This window comes from Lingula anatina, chromosome 1, assembly GCF_051362555.1.
Source record: "Lingula anatina isolate TDL-2025a chromosome 1, LinAna3.0, whole genome shotgun sequence".
NCBI lineage: Eukaryota > Metazoa > Brachiopoda > Lingulata > Lingulida > Lingulidae > Lingula > Lingula anatina.
The window spans coordinates 22,833,751-22,861,403 of record NC_141767.1 but is presented as its reverse complement, the minus strand read 5'-3'; the positions used below and the strand labels follow the sequence as shown (position 1 = coordinate 22,861,403).

The 27,653-nt window shown below is 34.1% G+C and overlaps 1 protein-coding gene across 7 annotated transcripts; it reads right to left on the bottom strand.

Moving 5' to 3' along the window:
- Nucleotides 1-124: 124 nt before the first annotated feature.
- Nucleotides 125-27,578, bottom strand: LOC106176145 (uncharacterized). 7 transcript variants are annotated; one of them, XM_013558391.2, is made up of 21 exons: nucleotides 27,430-27,550; nucleotides 25,338-25,468; nucleotides 24,461-24,642; nucleotides 19,049-19,169; nucleotides 14,063-14,100; nucleotides 12,715-12,788; nucleotides 12,219-12,281; nucleotides 10,453-11,894; nucleotides 10,076-10,145; nucleotides 9,855-9,895; nucleotides 9,698-9,725; nucleotides 9,489-9,551; nucleotides 8,826-8,890; nucleotides 7,780-7,881; nucleotides 6,556-7,132; nucleotides 6,070-6,270; nucleotides 5,676-5,810; nucleotides 4,370-4,432; nucleotides 3,270-3,422; nucleotides 2,715-2,875; nucleotides 125-2,356 (listed from the first exon to the last, which is right to left on the bottom strand). In XM_013558391.2, the coding sequence occupies exons 3-21, from the start codon at nucleotides 24,638-24,640 to the stop codon at nucleotides 1,971-1,973; spliced, it is 3,963 nt and encodes a 1,320-aa protein (XP_013413845.2). In that variant the 5' UTR covers nucleotides 24,641-24,642; nucleotides 25,338-25,468; nucleotides 27,430-27,550; the 3' UTR covers nucleotides 125-1,970. The 7 variants fall into 7 exon arrangements, with proteins under 7 accessions (XP_013413845.2, XP_013413844.2, XP_013413848.2 ...); XM_013558390.2 differs by lacking the exon at nucleotides 25,338-25,468 and having other exon boundaries at nucleotides 27,430-27,578; XM_013558394.2 differs by lacking the exon at nucleotides 25,338-25,468 and having other exon boundaries at nucleotides 6,556-7,039; nucleotides 27,430-27,578.
- Nucleotides 27,579-27,653: the final 75 nt, after the last annotated feature.

The window sequence follows — 27,653 nt, the reverse complement described above, 5'->3', positions numbered from 1 at the left end:
AAGGTAAATGTTGTCCAAGCAATCCAAGATGCTAGGAATGATACAATATACTGGCAAATGCACGAAAACATTCGACTCTTGATTCAAAACACACATGCACACAAACACATGTATGAAAAGTGAAAACTTTTAAAATAGTCACATTTATTATATTTCAGACATGGAACAGTCACTGACCAACATTACAATACCAAAATTGCAGAAAATAACTATGATGCCTTTGTCTTGATTAACCACAGACAAACAATTTTCAGAAAAAATCTGCTTAAATTTGGAAAAAGCAATATAATCTACTGTCCTAATAGCCAAACCATGCATGTGATGAACAGAATGTGAATATGGCAAATGATACAAACTACATGAAGACTTTCCATGATGGGAAGATCATATGTCCTAACATACACAAATGTCTAAATCCCTTGTCCTTTGAATTCTATAGTACCAGACTGAAGTTTTAAGAACTTATAAACTGACATACAGGCGGAAAGGGGCAGAAAAATATTTATATTTTAATATAAGCAAGTAGAATATCTAGGAATTCTCCAATTGTTGAAGTAAAAACCAATGCTAAATATTCACAATTTTTCTTGGATCTAGCAAAAAAAAATCTCAATAATGACAAAAACCATATATTATGGTAGTGTCTCCCATCAAGTAGATATTTAATATATTTATCAAAACATCTCTCACATAACATATATGCAAAATGTAATATAAAACACTTACAATTGAGATTTAAGCACCTTTGAAATCAGTGGAAGCAAATATCAACCAGAGACCGACTTACAATTATATTCTACTAGCTGCAATCAATCCTCTCCCTGGCAAAAACTTCATCTAGAACCAACTTTGTAAGGCCTATTTGGGGTTATGTTTAGATTGCTTATGTTAAGATTGCCTGTGTGCTCCATTATCATAAAAGCCAACAAACTGTTCCCAAAATTTAAATGTAAAAACCATTCAATATTTAACATATTTGGTATATTTCCCCCCTAGTAATACACCTTCCTCTTCAATCCTTTCACATAAATTCCTTGAAGATAATATACCTGGGTTTCATAATATTTTGTGCTGCTATAATAAGCATACTGAATAATAACAACAGATGATCTGAATATTTTTGTCTAGGTAAGGCCACAAATGATTTATGCCTCAATGATGACAGACATTTGTTCCTGCAACAAATTTATGCAAAATGTCAGTTTAAAATCTTCTCGTCAAATCTATCCACCTTTCAGTATGTTATATCTACCTTGTATATAATAATGCTTGGATAAGTCCTAGGTAAAAAAAAACAGTGATTTCAATCAGAATTATATTATAATGTCACATATGTTTGAGTTCTTAACTACTGTTATTTAAAATTCTCCTCTCTTTGAACAGTCCATCTATTCTTGTATTAGACCTTAATTGACAAATAAATAATTGCACAATAAATTAATCAAGTTTTCAGCCCTGATGAAAATTACATCATTTAATCCTATACTTCTAACAATGCAGTTAGTGCTCTAGTATCGCAATATGTGCACCAGTCCAAATTCATTACAAACATTAAAAAGACCCTGAAACAAACATTTACAATCTAACATGAAAACATAATACTAGGCAAGTTTACATAATGTGCATCAATTGAACAACTAATATTACATTATTACAACCGAAATACCAAATTAGTAATTTACGATAAAAGAAAATATCAGGAGGATTGTTCATTTGGTGGAAACAGCAATGGTTTGAATACAAAAAGAAAAGATTGCACTGTTTCCCATCCCGGACTTCAGAATTTTAAAAAGCATTACAGAAAAGACAGAGAGAAAAAATGCCTGAGCTGAATCCCTTAAAATCATTAAACTGTTAACAACATGTATCAACATGTTCAAAACATTAAGTTAATTTTTCTGAATGATATATAAGAGAGAAATGTCATTAACAACTTATAAATAGCACAATAACAATCTGTATGAAATCCTCTACAATCCTTTGAGATTCCTTAAGGCAAGCGTAACAGAATTGTAGAGTGGCCTTTGTTCAGATGTGTAATTCTCTAAACATAAACTCCTAATCTGTGTCAGGTAGAGTTCAAAATTCTCTTCACTAATTGGCTTTGACAAATTAGGGAGCCTAATATGTTTCAAGCAATCGATCAGTCCTTTCTTGGTCTTCTCCAAGCGTATTTCCAGCGCTTGTTGTTCCTTTTCCAATTGTTTGTTGTCTTTGATATATTCCTTGTGCTTGTTGTCCAACCCTGCAATTTCTGCTCTCAATTTGATCATTTTATTCTCAACCACAGAGTTTGATTTCTCAATAGCAAGTATCTCTTTCTCAAGCTTTTTCAACTCTTCATCATTTGCCAGATCTGAAAAAAATTTCAAAGTGAGTTTTGTCATATTTGCACAGCTTATCACTGATGTACCATTCAACCAATAACATAAAATATTAATCTCATGTGCTGTAGTCAAAATAATTCAACTTCATTCAATTTTTAAGTGTCAAGGTAATATTTCATGGTAATATTTCAATGGCACTTGTTAACACCAAATTTGAAGGCAACTAAAATGATTTTTTATCACAAATACCAATTTTTGCACTAAAAAACTGGCAAATCTATGCATCAAATTACAAACTCATTTTGCCTTTGTCTTAGTGTCTGCACATATAAACCCATCAGCAAACTCTATTAACACATGTAAGTACAAATGCAAGTACAAATTTACCTTCCCCAGCCTCTGCCTTGCTCTGTATAGTGTTCATCTCTTCCACTGTAAGTTTGGCTTTCTTCATCACTTGCGTGGCTCTAGGACAGCCAGACAGACTGCGGTGAGAGGAGAATGTACCATTGGAATGACCTGAACCATCACATCCTGGGGTTGGACATCTGGAATAACAAAGGAAATGACTGGACTTGTATTTTCAGTCAGCTTGTCATGATAACATTTGCCACCTAACAACAGTTTTCTTGGCTTACATTTGTATGAAAGATTTCCACCAAGTGCTACGAAAATGCATTGTATTTGTCATTTTGTTATTGATTAGTTGGAAAATAACAATCCAGAAATTTGTGATACAGGTTTAAGTATTAGTTTTGATAGAGCGACCATAACAAAGAAATCATGACTAATTTACTTATGGCTTTAGCAAAATGGCTTTTTCTTGCATTTTTTTAAAATTGATTTCAATACAAGAATGTTGAAAAAGTTAAACAAACTGTCCTCCATTTTTCTTACGCTAGTGTGCAAATCATCATGAAATGGCAATGAAACTCTACTTACATAGGCATATCTATGCGACAAGCTGGGGGTCTATTAAGGATGGTTGATGGTACTCTTTCTTCTGTTTTCACTTCATGTCCATTGAGCTCAGTAATAGGCAACAGGGACCTGACAGGCTTCTGCTGCTTGTTAGCTATTGGGCAACCTGATGCACTGAAACACACAAGATCTTCAAATTAAGCCATCAATTTAGTACTGTCCTGGCATTCCTTCATCAAAGTGTAGGTTTGACTGTGAAGATTATGTATGTATTTATTGACAGGATCAATTTAATTTCATTTTACCATTGAGTAGGTTTCAGTATAGGTTTTGAAGGATTTTGTAGATATGAAGGTATATTTACTCTCTGTGTATGCAGCCCCAGTAAAATAAAACATCCTTTTGTCTTTTAAAGAAAAAGGACAATATGCAATTATCTTGTTAAGCAAATTGAAGAGAAACGTAAAGAGAGAGAAAGAGTCTCTTATATTCTGGATCAGACCTGAATTCAGGTAACTAAACCCTGAAATCAAGATGCAGCAATTTAAAACATCTATTACATGTTCTTGGAGATTATCACAACAGGTGTAAAAGCAACTGAAATGAAAATTCAACATCCATACAATATTGACACCAACGTCATCAAACAATGAAATACTTGAATGCAACAACATTGAGCAATCCATGATTTAAAAGAAAAGTGTACGGAATAGAGTGACATGTTCAACCCAAGAGGAGCAAGAGGAGAGGGGAAAATGTGAAGACTACAGGTAGAAACACAAGATTAATTGAAGGGATAATCAATTGATAGCATATTCAGACAAATGAAGATGTACCAAAATAGCTGAACTGACTCAAACAAAAAATATTGAAAGTATACATATTATAAGCTGAACAAAAATTTCCCATGCATGCCAAAGCATATAAAAAAGAAAAGCATTTCCCTCTTCCATGTTTACAAATAAAAACACAATGGGGCAGGGAGTCCTACTCATATAAAACATGGTGCAAATTGCAAATTTGCAGATGTAAACAACTGAACACATCCACAATAAAAGTCAGAGCGCTACAGTCCGCAGCCAGCATGCGACAACATCCATTTTATTGTTCACAGTTACTACCTTCGATGTGATAAATATTTCCCCGTCACATGACCTGTGCCATCACATCCCGGAACAGGACATCTAGAATGCAAACAATGTTAGTAGCAGCAGCATGTGGCTAATGTGTAAGTCCACTGACCATATCACTTATATGACATATAAAATGAGAAGAATCTTGTTAGCATAGGCATTGGTTAGATAAAAGATTAACATGTATTGCTGTTGTTGTTTGTAGTTTTAGTATAAATGTGGATACGTGTGAATGATAAGATTATCAAATTAATGCTGAAAACCCATATACCTTACATAATGAATTTCAAGTCTATTTCGATTTTACCCTTCATTAACCTGCTAACCAACTATCTACCTTTACCAACCAACCATTAGAGCAATCCTTTGAAAAGGCTACAATGCATCATAACTGGCATATGACATACATTCCTGCTAGCACTAAATTTTAATGCTAGCTTTAACCAAGGCAAGTTGAATCAAAACAATGAATCTTTCTTTCATACATATATGCCAAAGTGTTTATCATTATGAAAATGTTTGCCATTTGCATAAAATCTCTAATGTAGATTTTCTTTATAAAAAAAAAGAATGCATATGTAGCCTTGCACCATCTAAAGCATACCTGTACCACACAATACAGAAATTCTGAAAGATTCCTTGGTACAACACTTGTATCTTTCAGATTTCAAAGAGGAAGATTAAAAAGTATACATCAACATAAAAAACATATATGCAAACACATCCCATGAAATCCACTGTCACAACATCAACTGTATATGTAAGAAAGATAAGTACCTCCTTCAAACATGCTCTACACTTAAATTATAGGTAAAGCTTGTCATACTAGCACATATATATTTGTTCCTTATTTACAGCAACCTATATCTAGTATCTTCTGATTAACTTCATAAGAACCTTTATACTGAATTTTTGTCTAATTTTAGTGCAGTAAATCCTGTAATAAGTTATCTTTAATTTTGATTTTCTTTGTTCCAACTTAATACCTGTTCATTATCAAATATGTCCTGATATAAAATGTTCAATCATCCATAGATCTATTATTCCAAATATAAAAAAAAAACATGCCACAAGAGGAACAAATTTAAAAAGTGAAAACAAAAACTACATCCAAAAGTTGACTAACAATATGCAGTCAACATGGGCCAAACTGCCCAAGCAGTATCTTTAGTTTCCATGAAAAATAATAAGCAGAAGACCACAAACTAGCAAAAATTGAAATAACCATGCTGCCACCTGGTGGGCAAACTAACTGCCCGCCTATCTGCCACCTAGAGGACAACAGCAATGTTACCTAAGAGGCTCAGGAGGCTCAAGCTCTTTGCGTAGAGCTTTGTTTTTATGAGCACGAGGACACCCAGATAAGCTGCGATGGGATGCATAATTTCCTGTCACATGGCCAGTGCCATCACATCCCGGGGTAGGACATCTTTAAAGTGAAATTTGGTGATTAACAAATATCAATCATTTGTGCCACATAAGAAGCTCATTTGATTACAAGGATGTTCCACAATTCAAACTTAACAATCAACTGAAGGTGCAAAACTGAATATGCCTTTTAGTGTAAATAATAACAATGCAAAAACCATCTTCAATCAATAGTGGAAAAAAATGACAAAAAAAAAAGAAAAAAAACAAACACAAAAAAAAAAACACCCGAATCCACAAAACCCAGTTTATCAACTTACTTCTGTTCAATGTGGTTTGCCTGCACTGTAGCTCTGTCAGCCATTGGACACCCAGACAAACTCCTATGTGAAGCATAATTTCCAGATATGTGTCCAGACCCGTCACACCCTGGCGTAGGGCAGATCAGCAACTCTCTCCCATCACGGCCACGAGGTGATGGATACATGCTGTTCTGTAAGTCATCATTTTGGAATGGACTTCTAAAAAATAGATATTAAATTAAATTAGATTCTTGTTTATACCCTACTCCTGATACACCAATTTTCTGAGAATCCACAAAAGTAAGCCACAAAAAACTCAATATTTAAGATTAAACACCAACTGCTAATACAAATGTATAGAGAAGTGCCTAAATTATCTCAACCACAGCACAGAGGAAAAATTGATTATCACTGAAACCAGAGCTGCATCTACAAAATAACGTTTAATATTTATCTTATATGTTAGGTCTGTTCTCAATGGTTGAACAAATGAAAAATACATACCCTTCTCTTTCAGATTCTTGGTATTCAGGAGATTCAGGAGGCAATTCTTGAATTTCAGGGCTCTGAGATCTTGAACAAGCATCTTCATCTGTTTTACATTTTATGGAAAAGTCCATAGGCTCCTCTTGGGATACTGTTGCACAAGGTGTTGTGGGAGATAACTGCTTTTCCTTTTCTTCGAGACTTGCCTTCTTCACACTAAGATCCAATGTATCATTGCTACTATTACTGCTTATGCTCAGGGTTCTTTTGGAGAGATTGAGAGGTGCTGCACCCTGGTGTGCAGAGGGGATAGCTGGAGTATCATATCGATACTGTGGTTTATATCCAGGTCGCTTACTGAGAATGTTTGGCCTGTCTGAGCTGTTTTCTTTGGGTTTTGGAGCTATGGGCTTACATGATACCTTTGCCTGGTAGGTCTGGAAGTCCATGATCGGGTTGGCATATTTTTCCAGTTCCTTGGAAAGGTTGGCCCGTGGAGTGGCTGAAGAAACATAACCTGGATAGCTAATGCTGCCCTCTGGTGGCAAGTCTAGCTGCTTGGTCATGATCATGGGGCGCAACACGCGGTCAGATGCTGAAGAAAGGCCGTGTCAGAACAGCAAATTAGTTTTGATGGCAGCATCATGTATTGACCGTGACGATATATACACACCATTCACACATCCATGCAGCTACGTATGGTGCAATATATTACTGCAAATTAATATTTGCTAACAATGCAAACAAAATGAAAAGAAAAAACTTTAAATAGAAATTCACATTCAACTGATGGCTATTTTGATTTTCTTTGTTATAGTTACTTCATGTACTCATTAACGTCTTAGTGCAAACAGCAAGAGAACATTAAATTATTACTATCTAATTCACAACTAGGCATGTTATGGCTGTAATTCCTACTTATAACTTGGCTGTTGTTGAAAATAAAAATCAGACTCATAAAACATAAGACTACAGAAATTCCCAAGAATATTGAATCCTAACTATCAATGCACCTAAACAAAGTACGTCTTGATAAAGAAATAATCCCACCATTCAATTTAGGATTTTCACAAATCTACAATTCCTGTAAGTTTTTTGTGTAAATTCTTATACTCACAATTAAACAACATATAAAGAAGTATATGAAAAAAAAAAGCAATAGAAATCTCAGCCACAACAGTCCCTTAACCAAAGTGTCCAAGAAACCAAAAGTTGGACCTCCAGTAGTAGCAAGCTACACACCACAGTGCGAGGCTGTGACACGCACGAGCTCCTCATCTGTGCATGCGACAAGGACGGCCTTCTTGGGATCGTCATGCTTGGGGAGAAGGACAAGATGTAGGCCTAGTGTGGGCAAGGAGAAAAGAAAACACTGAACCAATTTTAAACACATAATTTATGACTGACAAGGCACAGTGACTTTGTGCTGTTTTTAAGATTACAATACATGTTATAGATATGTCTCAATATATATGAACTGACTACAGCCAATATAATTATGGCATGGTATATTTTGTTGAATGCTTATGAAAAAATTTAATACATTCTTTTAAATGTTTTCCTTTTATACATGAAGTAATTATGGGTTAAACATTTCTAAATCACAATGTTAAGAACATTAACTTAGTTTTACTGCCAATCATTAAGGCTCACACTAAAAAAGTATATCCATGCACTGTTAAAAATCATTGTGCCTGTCAGTCATAAAAAGCAACAGTTAAAGCCATTTTAGAATATAACAACAAGACAACTTTTTCTATACATAATGGACTCTTTAAGCATCTTACTGCTAGTATGACGTTCAAAAAGCCATTATACATGACCAAAAGTTGCACTTAATACCAATATCATGACACACTTTCTTTGAACTAATATGTAAAAGAGGTAAAAAAAACTTTTTCAAAGTCTTCTATAAATGACGTCTGCTAATTTAAAAAAAGGCAAGACAACTGTTATATGTCTTTACGTGCCATCTTATTAGTGTACATGTGTTTGTCTTGTAGGGTTATATATACTCCAAAATGGATACAAAAACATTGACTAATAAAGAACAAAGCATGAATGCTATTTGATAAATAATATAAACAAGATCTACATATAAAAATAAAACATTTGACAACATTGTGCTTTGTTGAAACAACTGTGAACTATGCCAAAACTTACAACACATTCAAGAAAAAAGGAGTTAATTATTTTAGCAGTAATTTACAAACTATTTCCTAATATATATATATACTTCACAGACACAATGACCACGAAAAAAACCAAGCCCACATATGCATGCTTACCTTTATTCTTATTGGCAGTTGCTGCAACAAGCTTTCCCATGGCAGCAAGAGGACAACCAGATACACTAAAATAAGAGAGGGAGTTCAAATAATATTTATACAATTAATATGATAATATCCAAACAAATGGAATGAAAAGCAATATTCCCTTGTTATGTAATGCAGATAATTACCTAAGTGGGCTGCTTATGACTTGCATCCAGCAGAATAAGAATACAACAATATTGGATCAGTCCTTACACACTTTCTTACTTATTTTCTGCTGTACCTTTTTATCTGCACTTTTATACCTTTTTTACTATATGATATATATAACACTGATAGCAAGAGGTTTTACTCTTTAACAATTACTATGCACTGAATACCAACCATATAAGGCCATAAAATGTGCAAAATTTTGTTGGAAGAGGGATGAACAAATAAACTGCATAATGTTTAAATACATCTTATGAAAATACTTTAAAATTTGTAAAAAAAAAAAAAAAAAAAAAAAAAAAAAAAAACAGAACACCCAAGTGCACAACTAAATAATCTTCATACATGCAACATTTCACTGACATTGAAATATAACAAGTAAACTGCATGGTACTGCAGTGCTGAAGTAAGAAATTTTTCTGAAGAATGGGGGGGAGGGGGGGGTTACAATGATTGAATGGCTCCCACCTTCTGTGTGAAGTTCTGTTGCTGTTTACATGACCACGTCCATTACAGCCAGGAGTAGGGCACCTGTAATTCATATAGACAGATGTAAAATAATTCACAAATATTCATTAAAACCAAAACACATGTGAGCAATAAATTTTGAAAATGAAATTTATGACATATACCACAAGATAGTCAAATTTACAGGTTATGACAAACATTAAACTCACCTCAAAATACTATCATGTGCAGCTAAAACTGAAATAGAAAAGAAAAAAAATTATGACATACCCAAAACACTACTTAAGATAATTGTAAAATAGTGATACACATGTTGAAAATTAGACAGCATATATATATATATAACTTTAAGATACAACTACTCACTTTCTGGGGGAATCTTTTCCTTTCTTGGACATCCAGACAAGCTGAAACACATATTCAAAAATTATTTCAAATATTATGATACCATGTGCTTGAACACACACACATCACATGCATACCAGTATGCATTGTGAAATTTCAATCCAAAATGCTCCTTTCAAGGATAAGTATGATAAAAAAAACTTGATTCTTCATATTATTCACTACTATATCCATAGCTTTACCTTCTGTGATGGGAATACAGGCCTGTGAAATGTCCAGTGCCATCACAACCTGGTGTTGGACACTTGCTATCTGGAAACACATTATCATACAACTTTCAACATTAAAAAGCATTTCCCTGGATCTAAAAATCAACAAAGAGTTTTCGTAACAGATAAAACAGAAAAAATATTTTGTCTTTCACGGATGTCTTAATCTCACAATTATTTTCAAGGCGGCTTATTTGTGATTCCTTATTGGATACCAATTGGCATACAATTATTTGTTCGATCTGCCCACCTTGCCAATTAGACAGCAAATGTAAGTCAACACCACAATACAGCCTATCATTAAAGGGGAATTCAATATTATAAGTTGACACTTAACAATGTAAACCTACCTTTCTTGTCCATGTCAGAGGAGTTGGCATCCTCAGGGGGCGGAGGTAACATCTTCACTTTGTCGTCAATATTATAACTGTGATTTGCATTCTCATCAGCCTCTTGATCTGACATGTCATCTTCATCCATCTTTTCTGTCCAGTCTGTCAACACGGTAAATTCTGCATCCTCAGTAGAGACAATGCTGTCACTTAGCTTATTCTTTGGTTCTTCTTCATCTGTGGCTGTATCCAGCTGTTGCTTTTGTTGTTGTTGTTGCTGCTGCTCATCTATGTGTTTCTCTGCCAGGGTCCTGTTGTTAAGATAATGTATGTTGGGTATGGGGGACCCAGTGGGGTGCACTGCTGGTACTATATCAGGTGCTGTAACTGGGTGGCTGGCATCCTCATCTATTGGTTCCTCTTTCAGTGTTAAACTCACAGCACTCTGGTGCTGGACTTCAGCAACAAGTTTTGGTGGAGGCAGTTCAAGCTGATTGCCATTTTCCTCTGTGGCCATCACTTCACTGTCTTCAGGCTCTTGAGCTGAAGGAAATGGAGTGTTATCACTTCTCTCAGCAAGGGACTGGAGAGTTGCACACTCCTGTTCAATCTTCCACAGAATTTCTGCATCATCTGATGCTACACTAGCCTGAGTCAACAAATCTGGAGGATGAGAAATTTCATTTTTCCTCTTCTCCTCAGCATCCCTTGCTTTGACTGGAGGTGCTTCCATCTTCTTCTGGGCTTCCTCCTCAGCAATCAAAGTTGGCAAATCAATTTTTTCCACATCATCATCTGTTAATTCCTTCTTAATTTCCTGATATTTGGGTCCAATATTACCTTTTTGATTCTCTTTTTCAGTATTATCCTTTTTTGATTCACTTTTTTCTTCAGCTACAAAAACCTCACCAAAAGAAGCAAATAAATTTGGAGGCTCATCCCATTCTCCAGATAACTGTCTTAGAGCCCTCTCAGTTTCTCTGAACACTTTCTGTTCTTCATCCTCAGTATCCATTGAGTCTTCATTTTCATTAAAAGTATCAGCTGGAGAGTGTTTAGGAGATTCATCCACCCTGGGCTTCTCTCCATTCAAAAGATGTGTCAAACCGTCTGTTGTGTCTCCGTTAACTTGAGAGTCCTCAGAATCACTGAAGTCTAGTCTTTTCCCACTGAGGACCAAGTTGTCCTGTTTAAGTTGCTCACTCTTGCTCTTGGGGGATTTCTGCAGCTGGGTCATTCTTTTAGGAGTGACAGGCTTTTTCTTTGATGATCTGGTTTTCCTAGATTTGTCATCTTCCCTGCTACCCTCTTCAAGGTTTGATTGTTCTACATCCTCCTCTGGCTGACTGTCTTTATCAACACCCTTATCCTCTTCCCCTCTGGTTCTTTTGCAAGCAGTTTCAGATGATACAGGCGAGTCAAGCTTGCGTTTCTTTGCAGCCATTGGACATGCTGTGGAACTGCAATAACAAGTCATAAATTACAGTCCATCAATAAAAAATAACTATCATGTGTACAGCCAAATAACCACATAAATACGTCAAATTAGACAGCCCCTAAATATTTTGTTTGTCACTAAATCCACACACAAACACAAGTAAAAAACAAACTGCAAAACAGATTTACATATCACCAAACAAGCAAATAATGGAAATGACAAGCCAGCAGCATTAGGCTGTTCAGTTTTAAGCCAGTAATGGTGTTAAAAGCATGCATCTAACCACGTCTTCTGTCTATATTTGTGTTTATCATTGCGGAAATGAGATTAATTTCCAGTGTTGTACCTCCTATGCCGTGCATATTTTCCTTTAATATGTCCCTTCCCATCACAGCCTGGAGTTGGACAGCTGAAGAGAACAAAGCCACCACCAAGATCAGAAAAGTGGTGCTGCAACCCAATCTTAGCAAATCTACAGGTGTCTAAGAGAAACTATTTGAGCAGCATAAAAATCAATTCTACTAGCTGTACATATATGTTTTCTGTATCTGGTCATGTTCATTTTTCTAAAAAATCTTCATTATTTAATAGAGTTAGCTATATTATCACAATCAAGCCAATCATGTCAGATGCACTATATTATTGTCCATTACCATAATTAGTAATATTCTTTCTGTGAGAACCAATCAATAAGTTTTAAAATTTCTTTATGCAACAGCCACTGAATAAGCCTAGAGTAACAAAGACCACTGCAAAGATAAAATATTATATATATAATATATAATATATAGTTTTAGTTCTGTCATAAATATGTCAATGTGCTCATGCAGAATTGTATCTACCTGGGTTGCTCTGAGGGTACAGCCTCCATCAGTAATCCTTTAGCTCTTGTTCTCTTCATATCAAGAGACTCCACCTAGAAGAGAAAAAAAGTGCAGATTGCGTCAAACACTCAGAACAACACAAACAACACCCACGATGCTGTCAATCTGTATTTCCGTCATGCTACTGGAACACTGAAAGTAATTGCTTCTGATTGACAAAGCACCAAACATATTCATTACATTACTGTGAATTAGACATTCAGCTTTACAACAAAATAAGTATCCAGGATCAAGGGTAAACCTGTAACAAACACCAGTGTCAAATACACTTCTTTACAAATTAAAGGAATATATGATCAAGATCATTCAAGTCTGTGACAGTTCTAATAGGTTTTTGCACCAAATGTCTACTTTTTCAACTTTCAAATGATTCACATATGGTTTCAAGTGTGGCGATCTGGCAAGTGCTTGTTGTTTCTTGAATGAAGAGCTGTCAATTGCTGTGCAGTGCAAAACAAGCACCAAAGAACCACTGCTTAAGGGGAAAACACTTGAGGGAAGAAAGTAATGTTTCTGATTGAAAAAGAATTTACTTCATGAACCATGGACTGCTATTAATCTATAAAACCATGCATTATTTTAATGAAGCGTTGAGTTATGCGTTTCTTTTTAAATAAAACAAAACACAAAACCAAAATGTGAAAATAATGTGCATTAAAAAGAAAATTGCAGTATCTTCACATTCTAATAAAATACCCTTGTCTTATAAATACCAAGACTAGGATCAATCAAGAAAGAAAAGACAAACTTTTTAATGAAAAATCAGGTGATAATATCAATATACTAAACGTAATAATGTATCAAGTTTCCACAACAAAATCGAGAATTTTTCTTCACAAAAAGTTGTCTGGGTTTTAAAGAATAAAATTGGGAGTTCTGCAAAACAGCATCCAAAGGGTTTGATCTCTAATACAGTGGAGTAGAGGGCAAAATTTAAACACCTACAACCTGCCACCACAAAAACAACTGCTCATGCTGAACTATTAAATCATTTATAACTAACCATCTGTGACCTACAAAGTTCAGGAACATCACAATACCAATATGTGCATATGCAATTTTAAAAAACTAGCCAACAAAACAAACAGCTCCTCTTTTTCTTTCCACAAAGAAGTGATAATTTAACCTAATCAAATTTAAATTTGTGTAAATTTTGCTTCACTGAATTTAAAGTGTGAAAGTAAGACTTTTTCAGTCCAACCACCGGTATGTAGACATTTGATACATATAAAAAGCAACAAAATCATTATTTCCACATTGGTCTTAACTTTCATTATCACCCTCAGAAACCAAGTGATTATCTTACCTTTGTAGAACTTGTACTGGTGGGCATCTCAGGTGTGTCTGTAGCAAGAAAACAGAACAAAGACATTAATCAGGCAAATGAATACCAGCAACACATGCACAAGGTGCTATTATCTCAAAGGCAAATCTTGCTTTATATCAAACAACAGTTTTTCTTGGAAACCTTTATTAATCTTGGGCATAACTTGTACAAAAAGAAAACACTATTAAATATCTATGAATAAAGGAAATACTCTGGGTAATGATAAAATACTGTATCAAGTTATGTGGCTTAAACAGAAATGTAATATTAGCATGCACATATCATGTTTAAGTTATGGAAATCAGATTGTTCTATTTGATATAAAGTATGTTTGACCTACATGAGTCTGGTACTGGTAATAATAATGAAAGGTAATGTGTAAAAGTGACAAATATTACTTCATGCAAAACAGCTTTTGTTCCATCATGATTTTTGCACCTGTAGTCTATGTTTACACATATCCTTGCCAATCAATATTATTACAAGAAACATGGTCACTAAGATGAAATTTTCATTTAAAATATTCTGATATATCACCACGTACAAAAACATGGTCTTGAACATGCAATACAAACCCCAAGAAGTGTATCTTGATCTTCATCATAATTTATCACAAACAACAGCCCAAGTGAGATTTGATATATTCCAAGTTATCATTTGTCTCCTTTTCTCTCCTCACTGTCAGCTCTACTTACAAATACACAGACTTCCGAAGTCATTTCCTTCTCTTCATGGGAGTTAACTTATCAGTTTTAGTCTATGAAAGAACTTTCCTCCTCAACAGGCAAGAAATATGGCCAGCATATTATTGAATCCAAACCTCTCTGAGTAATAATAAAATTACATTGGTGACTTCTGCTAAAATGTGTTTTTCTCCACTGCTATTATACTAATACTTTCTATGAAAACTCATTATGCCAAAGAAAGCTTTATATCATCAGTTTGTTCTGTCACTTGTAATTATCTCTCCCACCATACAGCGCAGCAGTGACTGCAAAACTTAGTGTTATTAGCCCTACTCTACCATACTATTGATTTTTACAAACTTTCTGCATGTACAATGGCATACAGGCAAACCATGATGACTCCATCCTCAAAAACCACCAGCAATGCAGGCTTTGTGCAGACATATGTTTGCAGTTCAATGGTGCATCTTACACACCAGCATCAAGCTTTGATTCCGTGATTCAAGGTAGCCTCTTTGTCTAACTTTAACAACAGTAAAGCCTTACCTCACAGATACATTCCTGTTGTATTACAAATATAAATAATAAAGTCAAATTCAATGCCAGTTTTCACGGTTCCACGGGAGAGGATTCAATACTAAAATACACATCCATAAACAACTTTACCTGTAAACCTGCTGTGCAGTACTTCCTTTACCTATACAAATCAATCTCAAGAATTCAAGGTATTCAAAACTTTCTATTTAAGTCAGTCCCTTCATAACCAAACACTTGTACATCTCCTTTAAAAACTACTGGTATCCCAATATATGCTTAAATTCAGAGTACCACAGTTCACAGAGATTCATATGAAAATTATTATCACTAACAATGGTATCCAAGTAGTTTTATATCTTGTAAGTTGCCAGTGAAACCTCTATCACAGCTCCTGCATTTAAAATGATTTGGTTCTACTTCTTCTGCCTTTCTGCCAACTTCACAGCTGTCAATCTGACAATACATGGATAACTTAATAAGCACTCTGAGCTTAGAGACAGGAGTAAAACTTTGACAGACCCTATTGATTTTGGGATGCTTGCATACAAATACTGGACAACTAGTCCATGTTAACACTGATATAAAATTGTGAAAACAAAAATGCTGTTCACACAGACTGGTTTCAGATCAAAATTTTAGTTGTCTATACAAGTTTTGACATTAATCTAAATACAGTAATCAATGTACTAGTATATGGCACCAAAAATATATCAACAAAAAAAAAAAAAAACCTTTGTGCTACCATCCAAACCAAAGTATGACTCTACTCAAGCTCTAAACATACTTGCATGCCATATATGCATGCTGGCATATTAAGTCAAGGGAGCTTTTTACACATTAACAGTTCATGGAATATGAGACCTTTGTTAGGTACGACTGTAAGTGTTGGCAACAACTTCCAGGTCTGAGGAAGTTTTATAGGATTCTACATGATTTTGATGTGTTAATTGATAATATATCACCCAATGCTCCTATAGCAGCACATTAACAACTTTGTTGAGTGAGAGCTGATGGTTATTGCAATACACCAGAAACATGTGCAATGATAGTTTTATTCAAAGGTTTCTAAATATGTGCTAGTCCATTTTAACATTTCCAAATATGTACTACTATATTTTTACCATTCCTACCATTTGTGTCGCCACTTAATGAAAAATCTGTAGCTATTTATAGACAATTACTCACAAAAAACTTAGTTTCACTTTGATGGAATTGCCATTAGTACCACTATTAAAATATCTATACTAGACTTAAAACTACACAGTATACCTTTGTGTCAAATACATTTCCTGGAAAATAAAATAGTTTATGAGGAGGTACCAGCACTTCATTAAAAGCCACTTTGGTAACAAAGGTATCAGAACCCACATCTCTATCCTCCACACCAAGGATAACATACAGCACCGATACACACCTAACAAGTTTAGCCATTTCATAAAATGACATTATCAAATTTGGCGATCACTAGGTATAAGCCACTGCCAGTAAGATAAGACCTCAAACTATTCAAAACTTTTTTCAGCTCTTGTCTCCATGGGACTTGCCATTTTTCACTCTTCCTCCATTAATCATTTCCGACCTCTGATCAATACAAGCAAAGATTCACTGTGCACTGGGTTTATTCATGATATTTGTGCTCCCACTATGATAAGTTGTGCCAGCACCAAACATAACAAAAACTTCACAATGCAAATGGCTTTACAAAAAGAGCTAGTCCACTTGTCCATAAGAGTCACATCTTTTTTTTTTTCACCCACACTGAAACTGCAATCATGTTATCACATTTCTTGCATCCCAAACTGTAAACTGTGTATACCAGGTACTGGTTCCTGTATGTTCATAGTCATTTTTTCTTAACCTTGCCTTTTGGTAGTTTTACAGTTATGCATCCTTCCTACCGGGTAAATGCTGTTAACATCATTCCTCAGATAAAAGTTTTGGATGTGTGTTACAGTCTCCTCAGGAAGTCGACGGGGAAGTTTGCCTGCTCTTTCCTTTCATTCTAAATTGATGCCACAGTCTTTTCTCTTCCCACTTTGGGGATCAGTTTGTTCATTGAACACCTTCATTCTCCTGGGTATCATTTCAGCGTATATCTTTGCAATAATGGAGGCCTCCTTGACAAGAGAATTTCATAGTTGGGTTTTAACCCTTCGGTGGCTTTACAAAAAGAGCTAGTGTTTTGGTTTTATTGGGGGTGCTTATTTACAGGGGTACAATTCTCCATTTCTATTTTTCTCTTTTTAGCTTCCCTTTTTTCTGTCCCTTCTACCTTTCTCCTTCAAATTAGATCCACTCACATCTTAAACCAAATGTCTTTTGTTATCTTTCTTTTTCACATCACTGTGCTTCTTTGAAATATGTTGAAGTCTTTCGCTACAATTTCTCAGTCTAACAGCAACTTTAGAGAGTAACATGATAAAAGTTCAACATTATTTACAATAATGTTGATGCAAAAACTTTGTTAGCTTCATTATCTAAGGCAAAAACTAATAAAAGTAGCCAACCTTGTGATCAAGGTTTTATTCGCTCTGATCTCAGACTATCAAAGAGTTACCTGAATGACTGTAATTTTCAGATAATGTTGTAGCTCAACTTTATAACCAGAGACTTATTTTAAAGGCAACTATGAAGTAGTCTGATCAAAGAAGTTGCTTGGATTGATCATTATGGGATTGCAATTATCAAACTATTCTATACTTTGATAGGTTTCTTCTGTATTGACAATATTTAAATGGAATTATGACATTAAGAACAATTCTTACCAGACCAAATATATTTAACAAATTGTCTTAATCATAATTATTTCTAAATCATCCATTCAAATTTAAAATGGCAATTACAGATTTTATATTTTTTAATATCTTGAAAGACGGCACAGATGCTACTGCTCATCTATCCTACTTGTGTTGTACCAAATTCCTAAGTTGTCTTTCTGAAATACTAAGTTTCCTTTCAAAATGGTGTCTTATCAAAATTTATTTTACAGTTTGTTAAGTAAGTTTTCTAAGCTTTTGTACTCTTGAAAACTTAAAAAAATGGGTATCAAAATAAATTCAGAAGGACAAAATGATAGCAATTTAGCAACAATTTCCACATAAAACACATTCAATCAAATGATATTGGTTAATGCTACGAATAACTTATCCATAATGTCCTTAGTGCTATTATTGAAAATTACCACAATATTAAAAAATATGTCAAAAATTAAAATGAGCTCTCAACTTTTCCATAACGATGCCAATAAAACTTAAAAATCATCATGAATTCTGATACTTTGTGGCATTTTCTTTCAGAAAAAGTGGGTTTTGTAAATAGGAATCTTTTCTGAAATTTGAAGGTTTGGGGATCAAATCCTGGAGAATGACCCTTATCATCACACTTCACTAAATTTGCCCAAACAATAAAAACTTTATATATATAAATGCAGGTGGCAGTATTGTAAGAAATGCTGTCAAATTAGGGTTGCCATCATCAACGACAAGTTCCCTTCAATATTTGTAGCACATTAAGGATGACCCAGATGATCATAATGCTATACCATTCAAATTACCAGCTATTAAACATTTCCGAATGCAACATTCAAAACAGAGCCATAAATAATCCACTATCTGCATAACAAAAATATTTAAGAAAACTTCTTTTTTCATATCTTTGGGCGGTGATTTAATGATATGTGGTTCTTGACAAAAGTATGAATCTCCTCAGAGATATCATCAAGTTATTTTTGGTTTCTACCCACCTTTCTTTCTTGGCATCTTTGCTTTCTCCAGTTTGGACAGTTCTACAGAAGGCTGCATCAAGTTGGCAGAAAGACCAGTAGTGCACCTTCTGGTTATTGCACGAGTTGGAGGATCAGAAACCTGCATAACACATAAAGAATGAAATCTTATACATCAGCCAGGGTCAATATGATCAAGACACATTGATGTATATTTGGAATTTAATGTCCAGGAAGAGACTAATCATTATCTACTCATATTTTGATGTCTGAATGGAATATATATATATATATATATATATATATATATATATATATAACACAATGAAAGTGACTTTCCTCTGAAATTAATTAAAACAGTAATTCCTCATTTATATATACTTTCTTTTTACACATTTAAGAGAATCAGGCAGATCTGAAAAATAGAAAAAGAGCTTGATACTTTTAATAAATTTTAATCTCACTAAATATTGTCATATTGCTTTTGTTTTTTATCTTATCTTCTAATGCCAATACAACTATGAATAAAATGAAAAATTCTGTTAGACACTTAAAAAATCTGTAATTTACAATAGTTCAATAAACACTTTTTATCTCTGAAAAAAGTACCTTGCCTCCCTTAATAACAACAACAAAAAATTCTATTCAAATGAAATCCCCATAGAACAACAGTAAGAGCATCACCTGCCAAGTAATCATGAAAACCCATGCATAAACATGAGATTCAGCTCAGCAGGTAATAGTCTTAAAGCATCACATAATCACCTTGGACCACATAAGATCAAAAAACAAAAAACAGCTATTCTCTGTTAACTGTCACATGCCAAAAGCCAAAAAAAAGTTTATGAAAACTCTGCTTATACTGGTCACTAAATTATGGAACAGACATATGGTGCACTGACTTTGTGTCCTGGTCTCTTAGATTAAGTTGAGAATTGGATTAAGCTGGCAGATGTAACTTTATCGCTCTCATAATGCATGCTATCCATTATCTTGGCTAATCATGGCAAGCACAGGCTAAGGGAATATGGAACAATGTGAACAGGTATTGATCAGACTTGATCTCCCTATGCAGCTTCAAAGCAGCATAATCAAGAGGAAGGACTCCAGGAAAAGTTTGACATAATTTATACTTCAATCAGGAAAACTTATAAACCACATTTTTTAACATCCCAGCATTAGATCAACTTAAAGATGAACAATATTAACAAATTACTTTTCTAATTTGTTAATCGATGAATTCATAATAAACAACTTCATAATGACAACATGTACTAGAACATAATGCCTATCATAACTTTTTCAAGACTGAGATATTCACAATCTGCAAAACTAGCAACACAGTAAAACATATTCCAAACATCACTGTAAATATTGTTACATTATGTCCACCTTATGAATAGAAAAGAGTTAAGTTACCTACTTTTTACCCCAGTCTCTTCAATATGGCTCCACTCAACTCTGCAGATGGCAAAGTTAAAGTTCTCCACAACACTCACCAAGTTGCAGAAAAATCAATACTCTGTGAACAAAGTTTCTCATTTGCTCTCTGAGACTGCCGCAGCATATACAGTGAACTCATTATGCCGCACACACAGAAACCCAATAAGCACTGTTCTGAAGGGATGACATTTGTGGCTGATCAGAGACTTGTTATTAAGACAGTTATAGAATTAATGAATTTGGTTGGAGGGGAATCTGACCAAAATAAGAAAAAAAACAAGAGCAAATATTCAATTTTATTCTTAGGGGTCATTAATATACTGTATCAATAAAGTTGGTCAAATTAGTGGAAAATACTTCATACTTGTTCCACAGTGTAACATTCTCCATCAATACCATAGAGTTTAGAGCAGAGTGTCTGTGCACTGACATCATTCTGAAGACAGATATACTTTGCTATAAATGGGAATTAATTTTAAAGTATCCTCTAGAACACAAAATTAACTCCAACCAACCCAACTTCAAAAATGACATGTTCTGCAGAATGAATTGTCTAAATTGTCAATTTACTGAATATCACATCTTACCTGCAGCACACAACTGATGTTTGGGATAAAGTAATTTGTGGGTGAAAAAGACAAGTCTAAATTCCATAAATCATTTAAGCCACACCAAATAAATTATTCAATTATACCACTTTTTTCAATTACCCTAAAACCAAAGTTCATATAAATACAGAACAAGTTCTGTAAACACAACACATACAGTGCCCATGCCATTTCTTGAGATATTCATCTTTTGCATGCAATACTGTCTGAGCAATGATCTGTTAGCATGGCAACCAGGAAAATGATTATCTGAACAAGCTTATAGAAGGTCTTCCCCGGAAAACAATATCATTTGCATTAGAGATATAAAAGCCAGGATGAAAGGTAAAACTTTCTTTTCACTTATCAACCATACACCTGAATATGATCTACACTAAGAAATATTAATACTTGAGTGTTTTTTTTCTTGAAAGCAAAATAAACGACAGGAAATACTGTTCACTACCCAACCTCACATTTAATTATCTGGAAAATAAACATCCCCTTTTCAATTCCTAGTCTAAAGATTTGTTCTTCCTACATTTGTCAATAACTACACCTTAGAATAGACCAGTAATAAGTAACAAAATAACACAGCCTTTATAAGGATAAATGTTGGATTTTGCATATCATTCTGCACTTCAAAGAAAACCACCCCATTTTTCAGGGAACATGTCCTTTATTCAGTGTACATATCAAAATAATCAGCCAATTTGATTCAACTTGTACTAAAATAAAGATTTCTACACATTTTATCTTCAAATTGCTGAAAATTTACAGGTAAATTAACATGTTCTCAATGTAACATCTTCTTTAACAATACAATCTTTCAGTTTGTTAAACAGCATTTCAACCACAAGAAAACATCCTGGAAAGTCTTTGCTAAGACAGAAATATAGTTTGGTCGCATAATGTGCAATAACTTTGGACAGAATAATCCAATTATGCTGACATTTGATCTTGACATGCATTTTATCTACATCCACAAATTTCAAGTAAAACAATGTCCTCTTGTAGGGGTCCATGTTCCTCCCTACCCAGGTTCTTATAATATTTCACTTGTCAATGGAGATAATGCAAACAGAAGTAAATCATTTAAAAGGATTCCCTGGCACCACATTGTAGCACTTATAGTTTTGATTAAATATGTATTAAAATGGTGTTGATAGCTGTTCAGATGAGGGAGATATCAAAAACACTACATCATCAGCTTGAATTAGCATATTCACCCCATTGTATTTTATCATAATACAGCAATGCTTATTTCTGTTTTATCTGAAACTGGTAAGGAAATAAATCCTAACATATTGATCTACCTTCAGTAATCATAAGCTTTCTTGAACTTTTTTGCAAAATGTAGATGGTCACTTAAGATCATAGACACCAAAGCTCTATTTTGTTTAGATATAACCAGGGGAGGAGAAAAACATACCTACAAGAAAAAAGTACTCTTACTGAGGACAACTCGTTGTGACAGTGAAGGCCAGTATTGTGCTTTTGTGAAAAATCTATTGGCAAGTGAACAATTTACTGCTTGGTCACATAAAGATAAAAAATTATGTAAATCCTTTATCTATGTTTGAGCTATTTTGTTTCTCCGTACCATTCTTGGAGTGTATTACTTGGCATGATTCAAAACTGGGTTCATTCCAAGATGATTTTTGACAAATAGTAAGATAATTTTAGCCAAGTAATGATGCTGGGTGAAGACTTAATTTAGTGAAAAAAGAAGTTAAACCTTTAGAACTTTTCAGCCAAATTAGATCATGTCAGTATGTGGCTTAAATTTACTATACTTGGATGAGTCCAGTACAACTACATGTAAGGCCATGTCACTTATGTCTCACTAAAAGTTTTTTTTATATATAACATTTCAAAAAGAAAAGTACATTGAGTCTTTTAATACATTAAGTATATGTTGTCATAGGGTAAGTCAAAATGCAACTTCCCATGTAAATTAAAACAAAAACCAAACACTTGTTGTGCGTTTTTTCATTCTCGTTAAGGAAGAATCACCTGTTGATTTCAATTTCATTTTCCATTATGACTCCCAAGTTTTTACATAATATGCCTATGAAACCCATTACATATCTACACAAGGAAGCTGACAAATATGCATACAATGTAAACAGATAAAAACACATTCCTATTTCACCATTTTAACATAAACAGGCAGATTTTTTTTTAATCTAACTTTGTAATGTTCACAAGTACAGACTTCATGAAAAAATGTACATCTCAAGTTCTTCTATAGTACTGAGTTTGCTATTTCACACTAAATAGAATTTTTCTTTACTTTGAGACTAAATACAATGAGTCAAACATGACATTTCAGTCCAACATCTAAGGACCTTGGTCATGTGAATGAAGACTTTGCTTCAGATTCCAGCATTTAGTCTAATAAAAAAAATCTGTTTTATCTCCCTATAATAGAGACCACGAAAAAACCTCTTTTATAGTATTTTACACCGATTCTCAACCTAAGGCATGTGTACAGCTACAGCATTTTATTTCATATCTCAATTCATTTAAAGAAAGCAACCATATTATTGAAATAAGACAAAGAAAAAGTTACTCCCAGAAATTAAATTAAGCTCCCTAGTGAATTTAAAGATCTATACAAACTGCAGCACTTACAGGGTGAACAAAACAAAAAAATACATGCCAAGAAAAACAATAAATATAAGGATTTTTCTAACTCAATCTGCCTTTTTGCCTTATAAAACTGCCTAGTATAAACAAAAATATGGTTTGACACTAATGGTGGTATAAACATCACACAAAAACCTCAAAAAATCTTTATACACATATGTGTATGCCCTTCTGCCAAACAAAGCCTCCAAGCCAAAGGAAAACAAAATATGGTTTGGCATCTATAGTGTTGACAAACAAATCAAGGTGGAAAGCTGCAACAGCTACATGTAATAAAAAATGCTTGTCTGAGGCTTAACACAGGTTTTTCAATATTCATTCGATGCATTTTGATATTTCATTATGGAAAAACTACACCTCTGTGCTTGCCTGCTGTTACCCTTTATTTTGAGTGATATATGATTAACAAATTGGCCAAGACAATTGCTGAAGAAAGTTGATTGTGTTACCTCACCTCAGATGTGAAAGAAAAAAGTGATTGTGTTACCTCGCCTACTGTCAATATGACAAACAAAAAATAGTAACCTAAAAGACAGTTCAAAATTAGTTCTTTCAACCTAGCTAATGTGCACTAACTCAAAGAAGCGGGCGATTATGTGTGTACTGATGCATTTGAAACAAGAGGCAATGTGTTAGTTTGTTAATCGGATTGTGTTTACCATGGAGTTAGTGTACATTAGTTAGTCAACATAATACTAGTAACTTATTCTGAATGATCCCTAAGATTTTCAATAACTCAAAAAAATCTTACCTCAACTACAGCGGAGGTAACTGCCTTACGGTTGCTTGTTTGTTCCCCTGCCTTGCTGCCCTGTTTCTGGTCATTTTTACTCTCTGTTGGTCCCAGTGTTGACCGCCTTGTTCTGCTGTTTGGTAGTTCTTCAATCAGCATTGGCTCTAGACTTTGCTTACGCCTCGATCTAGAACTCATTGCTACAATTTAAGTAAAAAATTAAGATAATTTACAAATTTAAAATAACTTTCATTCTAACAGCCATTCCACAGAATCTTCTACATAAAATGTGCAACCTCTTTAAGCAGACTGTGCATTCTTCTTAGAGGGGAGTAGTAAGGAGCAGGAATGTACTGTGAAATGCCCCTTGTTTAGTTTTGAACAGACTAATACACATGAAAGGAGTACATAAGGGGCATTGTGCAACAAAAAATACAATAACATACCAGTACATCTCATAACTCTGAAACGCAGAAATATATTTTCTGTTTTTGTGCAAACATCATTGCACCCACAGAACTATATATTTGATTACAATTAAGGCACACAGGATGTGTTTTGTGTGCTGGCATTTTTGCATGCACATACACATATATACATATGGCACCTGTAAACTGCAAACAAATATTTTTTACTTGGTTCAGGCCACTTTTTTTAAATTTAATTACAATAAACATATAAACTAACTCCAACAATTGACATAGCACAAGACATACATTTCCTTGGATAGAGGAAAATAAAGGCCTGGACAGTGTTCAAAAACCAGTGACACTCCATCCTCTCAAAAATGAGTTAAAGAAAGACAAAATGCTATTACCTCAGTCGAACCTAATTGTTACTCTCAGAACAAGAACAATTATGTGTGGTCAATGCTCCACTTTTAGTGGAGCCTTACCTCACTTGGGTCTAATTTAAATTGGATCACTTGAGAAACACTTTGTTCAAAAGCATACTGGGCATGCTCAGTCTCTCCCATGATCCCCTCTTGGCTAAAATGGCTGCTATAACTTTCTTCAGTTCACTTACCTGCAGATGATTAAAAGCAACACGTATAATGACTGCTGTGATAACTTTTAAAATTGGGTCAACTTTAAGTGTAATAAAGTCAAGCTCAGTACAAGTACTTTACATTGCCCTCAGATTTTGGGAAATACTTTTCAAAACACCTGCCACGCTGTGTGTTATAAATAGATCTAGGCTATAGATAGAACTTGGACCATGATAGTAAAGCTTGCTGGAAGATATTCACTGCAAGGAAAATGGTGCAGAGGTACAAAATATATTGATTATTGATTTTATACATTGTGCCAGGACTCAAGGCTCATAAGAATAAATCACCCCATTGGTCTCAATACTGCAGATTGAATATAAAATTTGCATACTACTCGTTATGAGCATACTAAAAGATTATAGACATTAAAATCTGTCTTAATACAGTTTCTAGTTTCCCTATTTGAATTGGAAGTAAAACTTTTTAGAAGGAACAGGAAGCTTATTTTATATGGTTAGCAATAAAATCCTCTGATAATACAAAAGACAGAAAGCAGGATATGTTTTTTAAATGTTCCAGAAGATATGTACACTTTATTTTACAATTTTTTACTGAAGTTTCTAGCAACATTTACCATTTTAAGGAAAATTACAATTACTTATTGTATAAAATACTACCGGGTACATTTTCAAAATTAGTTGCAAGTCTTATAATTAGAAGACACCTTTATATTAGTACTGTAAACTGTTGCATTATTTAGTAAACATTATATTTTATGCTTCAACTTATATGTTTAACTTACTCCTAAAAACACTAGATCTATTTCCAGTCAGTTATCATCACTAATAATATTCTGTCCTGTCAAATTTATCCAGAAAACTAACAGTATTGATTTTCATCCTTCTAGAAGCCTTGTATCTGACAACATTATTTCCAATACATTTGGCTATGTATCTCACATTTCTGTACTTTACAAAACAGGCAATATTACTTTAGCAGAAGACCATTAAAACTTCTATTTAATCATAAAAATGAGATACAGTGCTATCCAGCTGTACTCAACAACTTCAGTAAATGTTAACATTCATCCATCTTACACAATCATACTATACATAGAGATTAAAAGGAAATTACTTTTCATGGTGTACCAATATTGGTAGATGATATAAAAGCAAAAGATATAAAGTTGTAACATAGGCTCAGCAAATACCAGGAGTTCAGAAAAAACAAAATGAAGTTTTGGAAGGGTCATGATCTCTAACAAGTTAGGAGATGAAAATTGTACTTCTTATAGCAGTATATATTTTACTTACACTCATAATTGTTAATTCAATAAAGGTTAAGTAATAAAAATCAAATTGAGTTTTGATGTTATATCAGCAGACCAATCAAATGGAACAAAAGAACACCCAATTTTACCAGAGTAAACAAAACTATTCTACTTTTTCCTGGACATGTGGGCTATCAATCTCCATAAAAAATATAAATTAAGTTAGAATGAATAACATACATGACAAAAAGACAAATAACTGAAGACAAGTTGAAATAATACCAGATAAATTTAATAAGTTGTAATTTTGGAAGGCAACCTAAATATTTTCTCTCTCGTTCACCTGCGTGTATACTGTACGCAGTCAACCGGCAGCTGTGCCGACTTCTGGTTAGGATCGTGAAGACATGGAACTTGAAGTCATCATGACTAAAAATGGTAACGCGACGTAAAATAACACCTCGAGATTCAACACAAGTTATGTGAAGATTCCCACAAAGTATGGTAATAGTTTCACAAACTGCAAGCTAGCACAGGGCCCTGTTTACGTTCATGTTAGTTAGCTTTCGGAATGCCCATCACCTTGATCCATTGCCACTGCGCAGTGACACTGGGTTGTTATTGATCTCTCGGATAATCCGCGAAACTTTCACAAAGGTTACAAAACAATTTTTTCCTTTTTTTAAACCAGTCTGTATATTATCTCGGTACTGTGCTCATATTTACCTGCTAATCTTTGTTGTTGGCCACGTGCACTTTCCTTCACTTATGGGCGAAAAGAAAAGTTTGAACCCTTCACAATGTGCCGCTGACAAAGAACTTTTCTATCCCAGAATACTCTAAAAGTTTTTTGCGCATGCGCAGATCAATTATCATCTTGAAACCCTAGTTTCAAAAGGGGTTTTATACACAAAATTACTTGATTAAAATTAGATAAAATCTATTGAGCT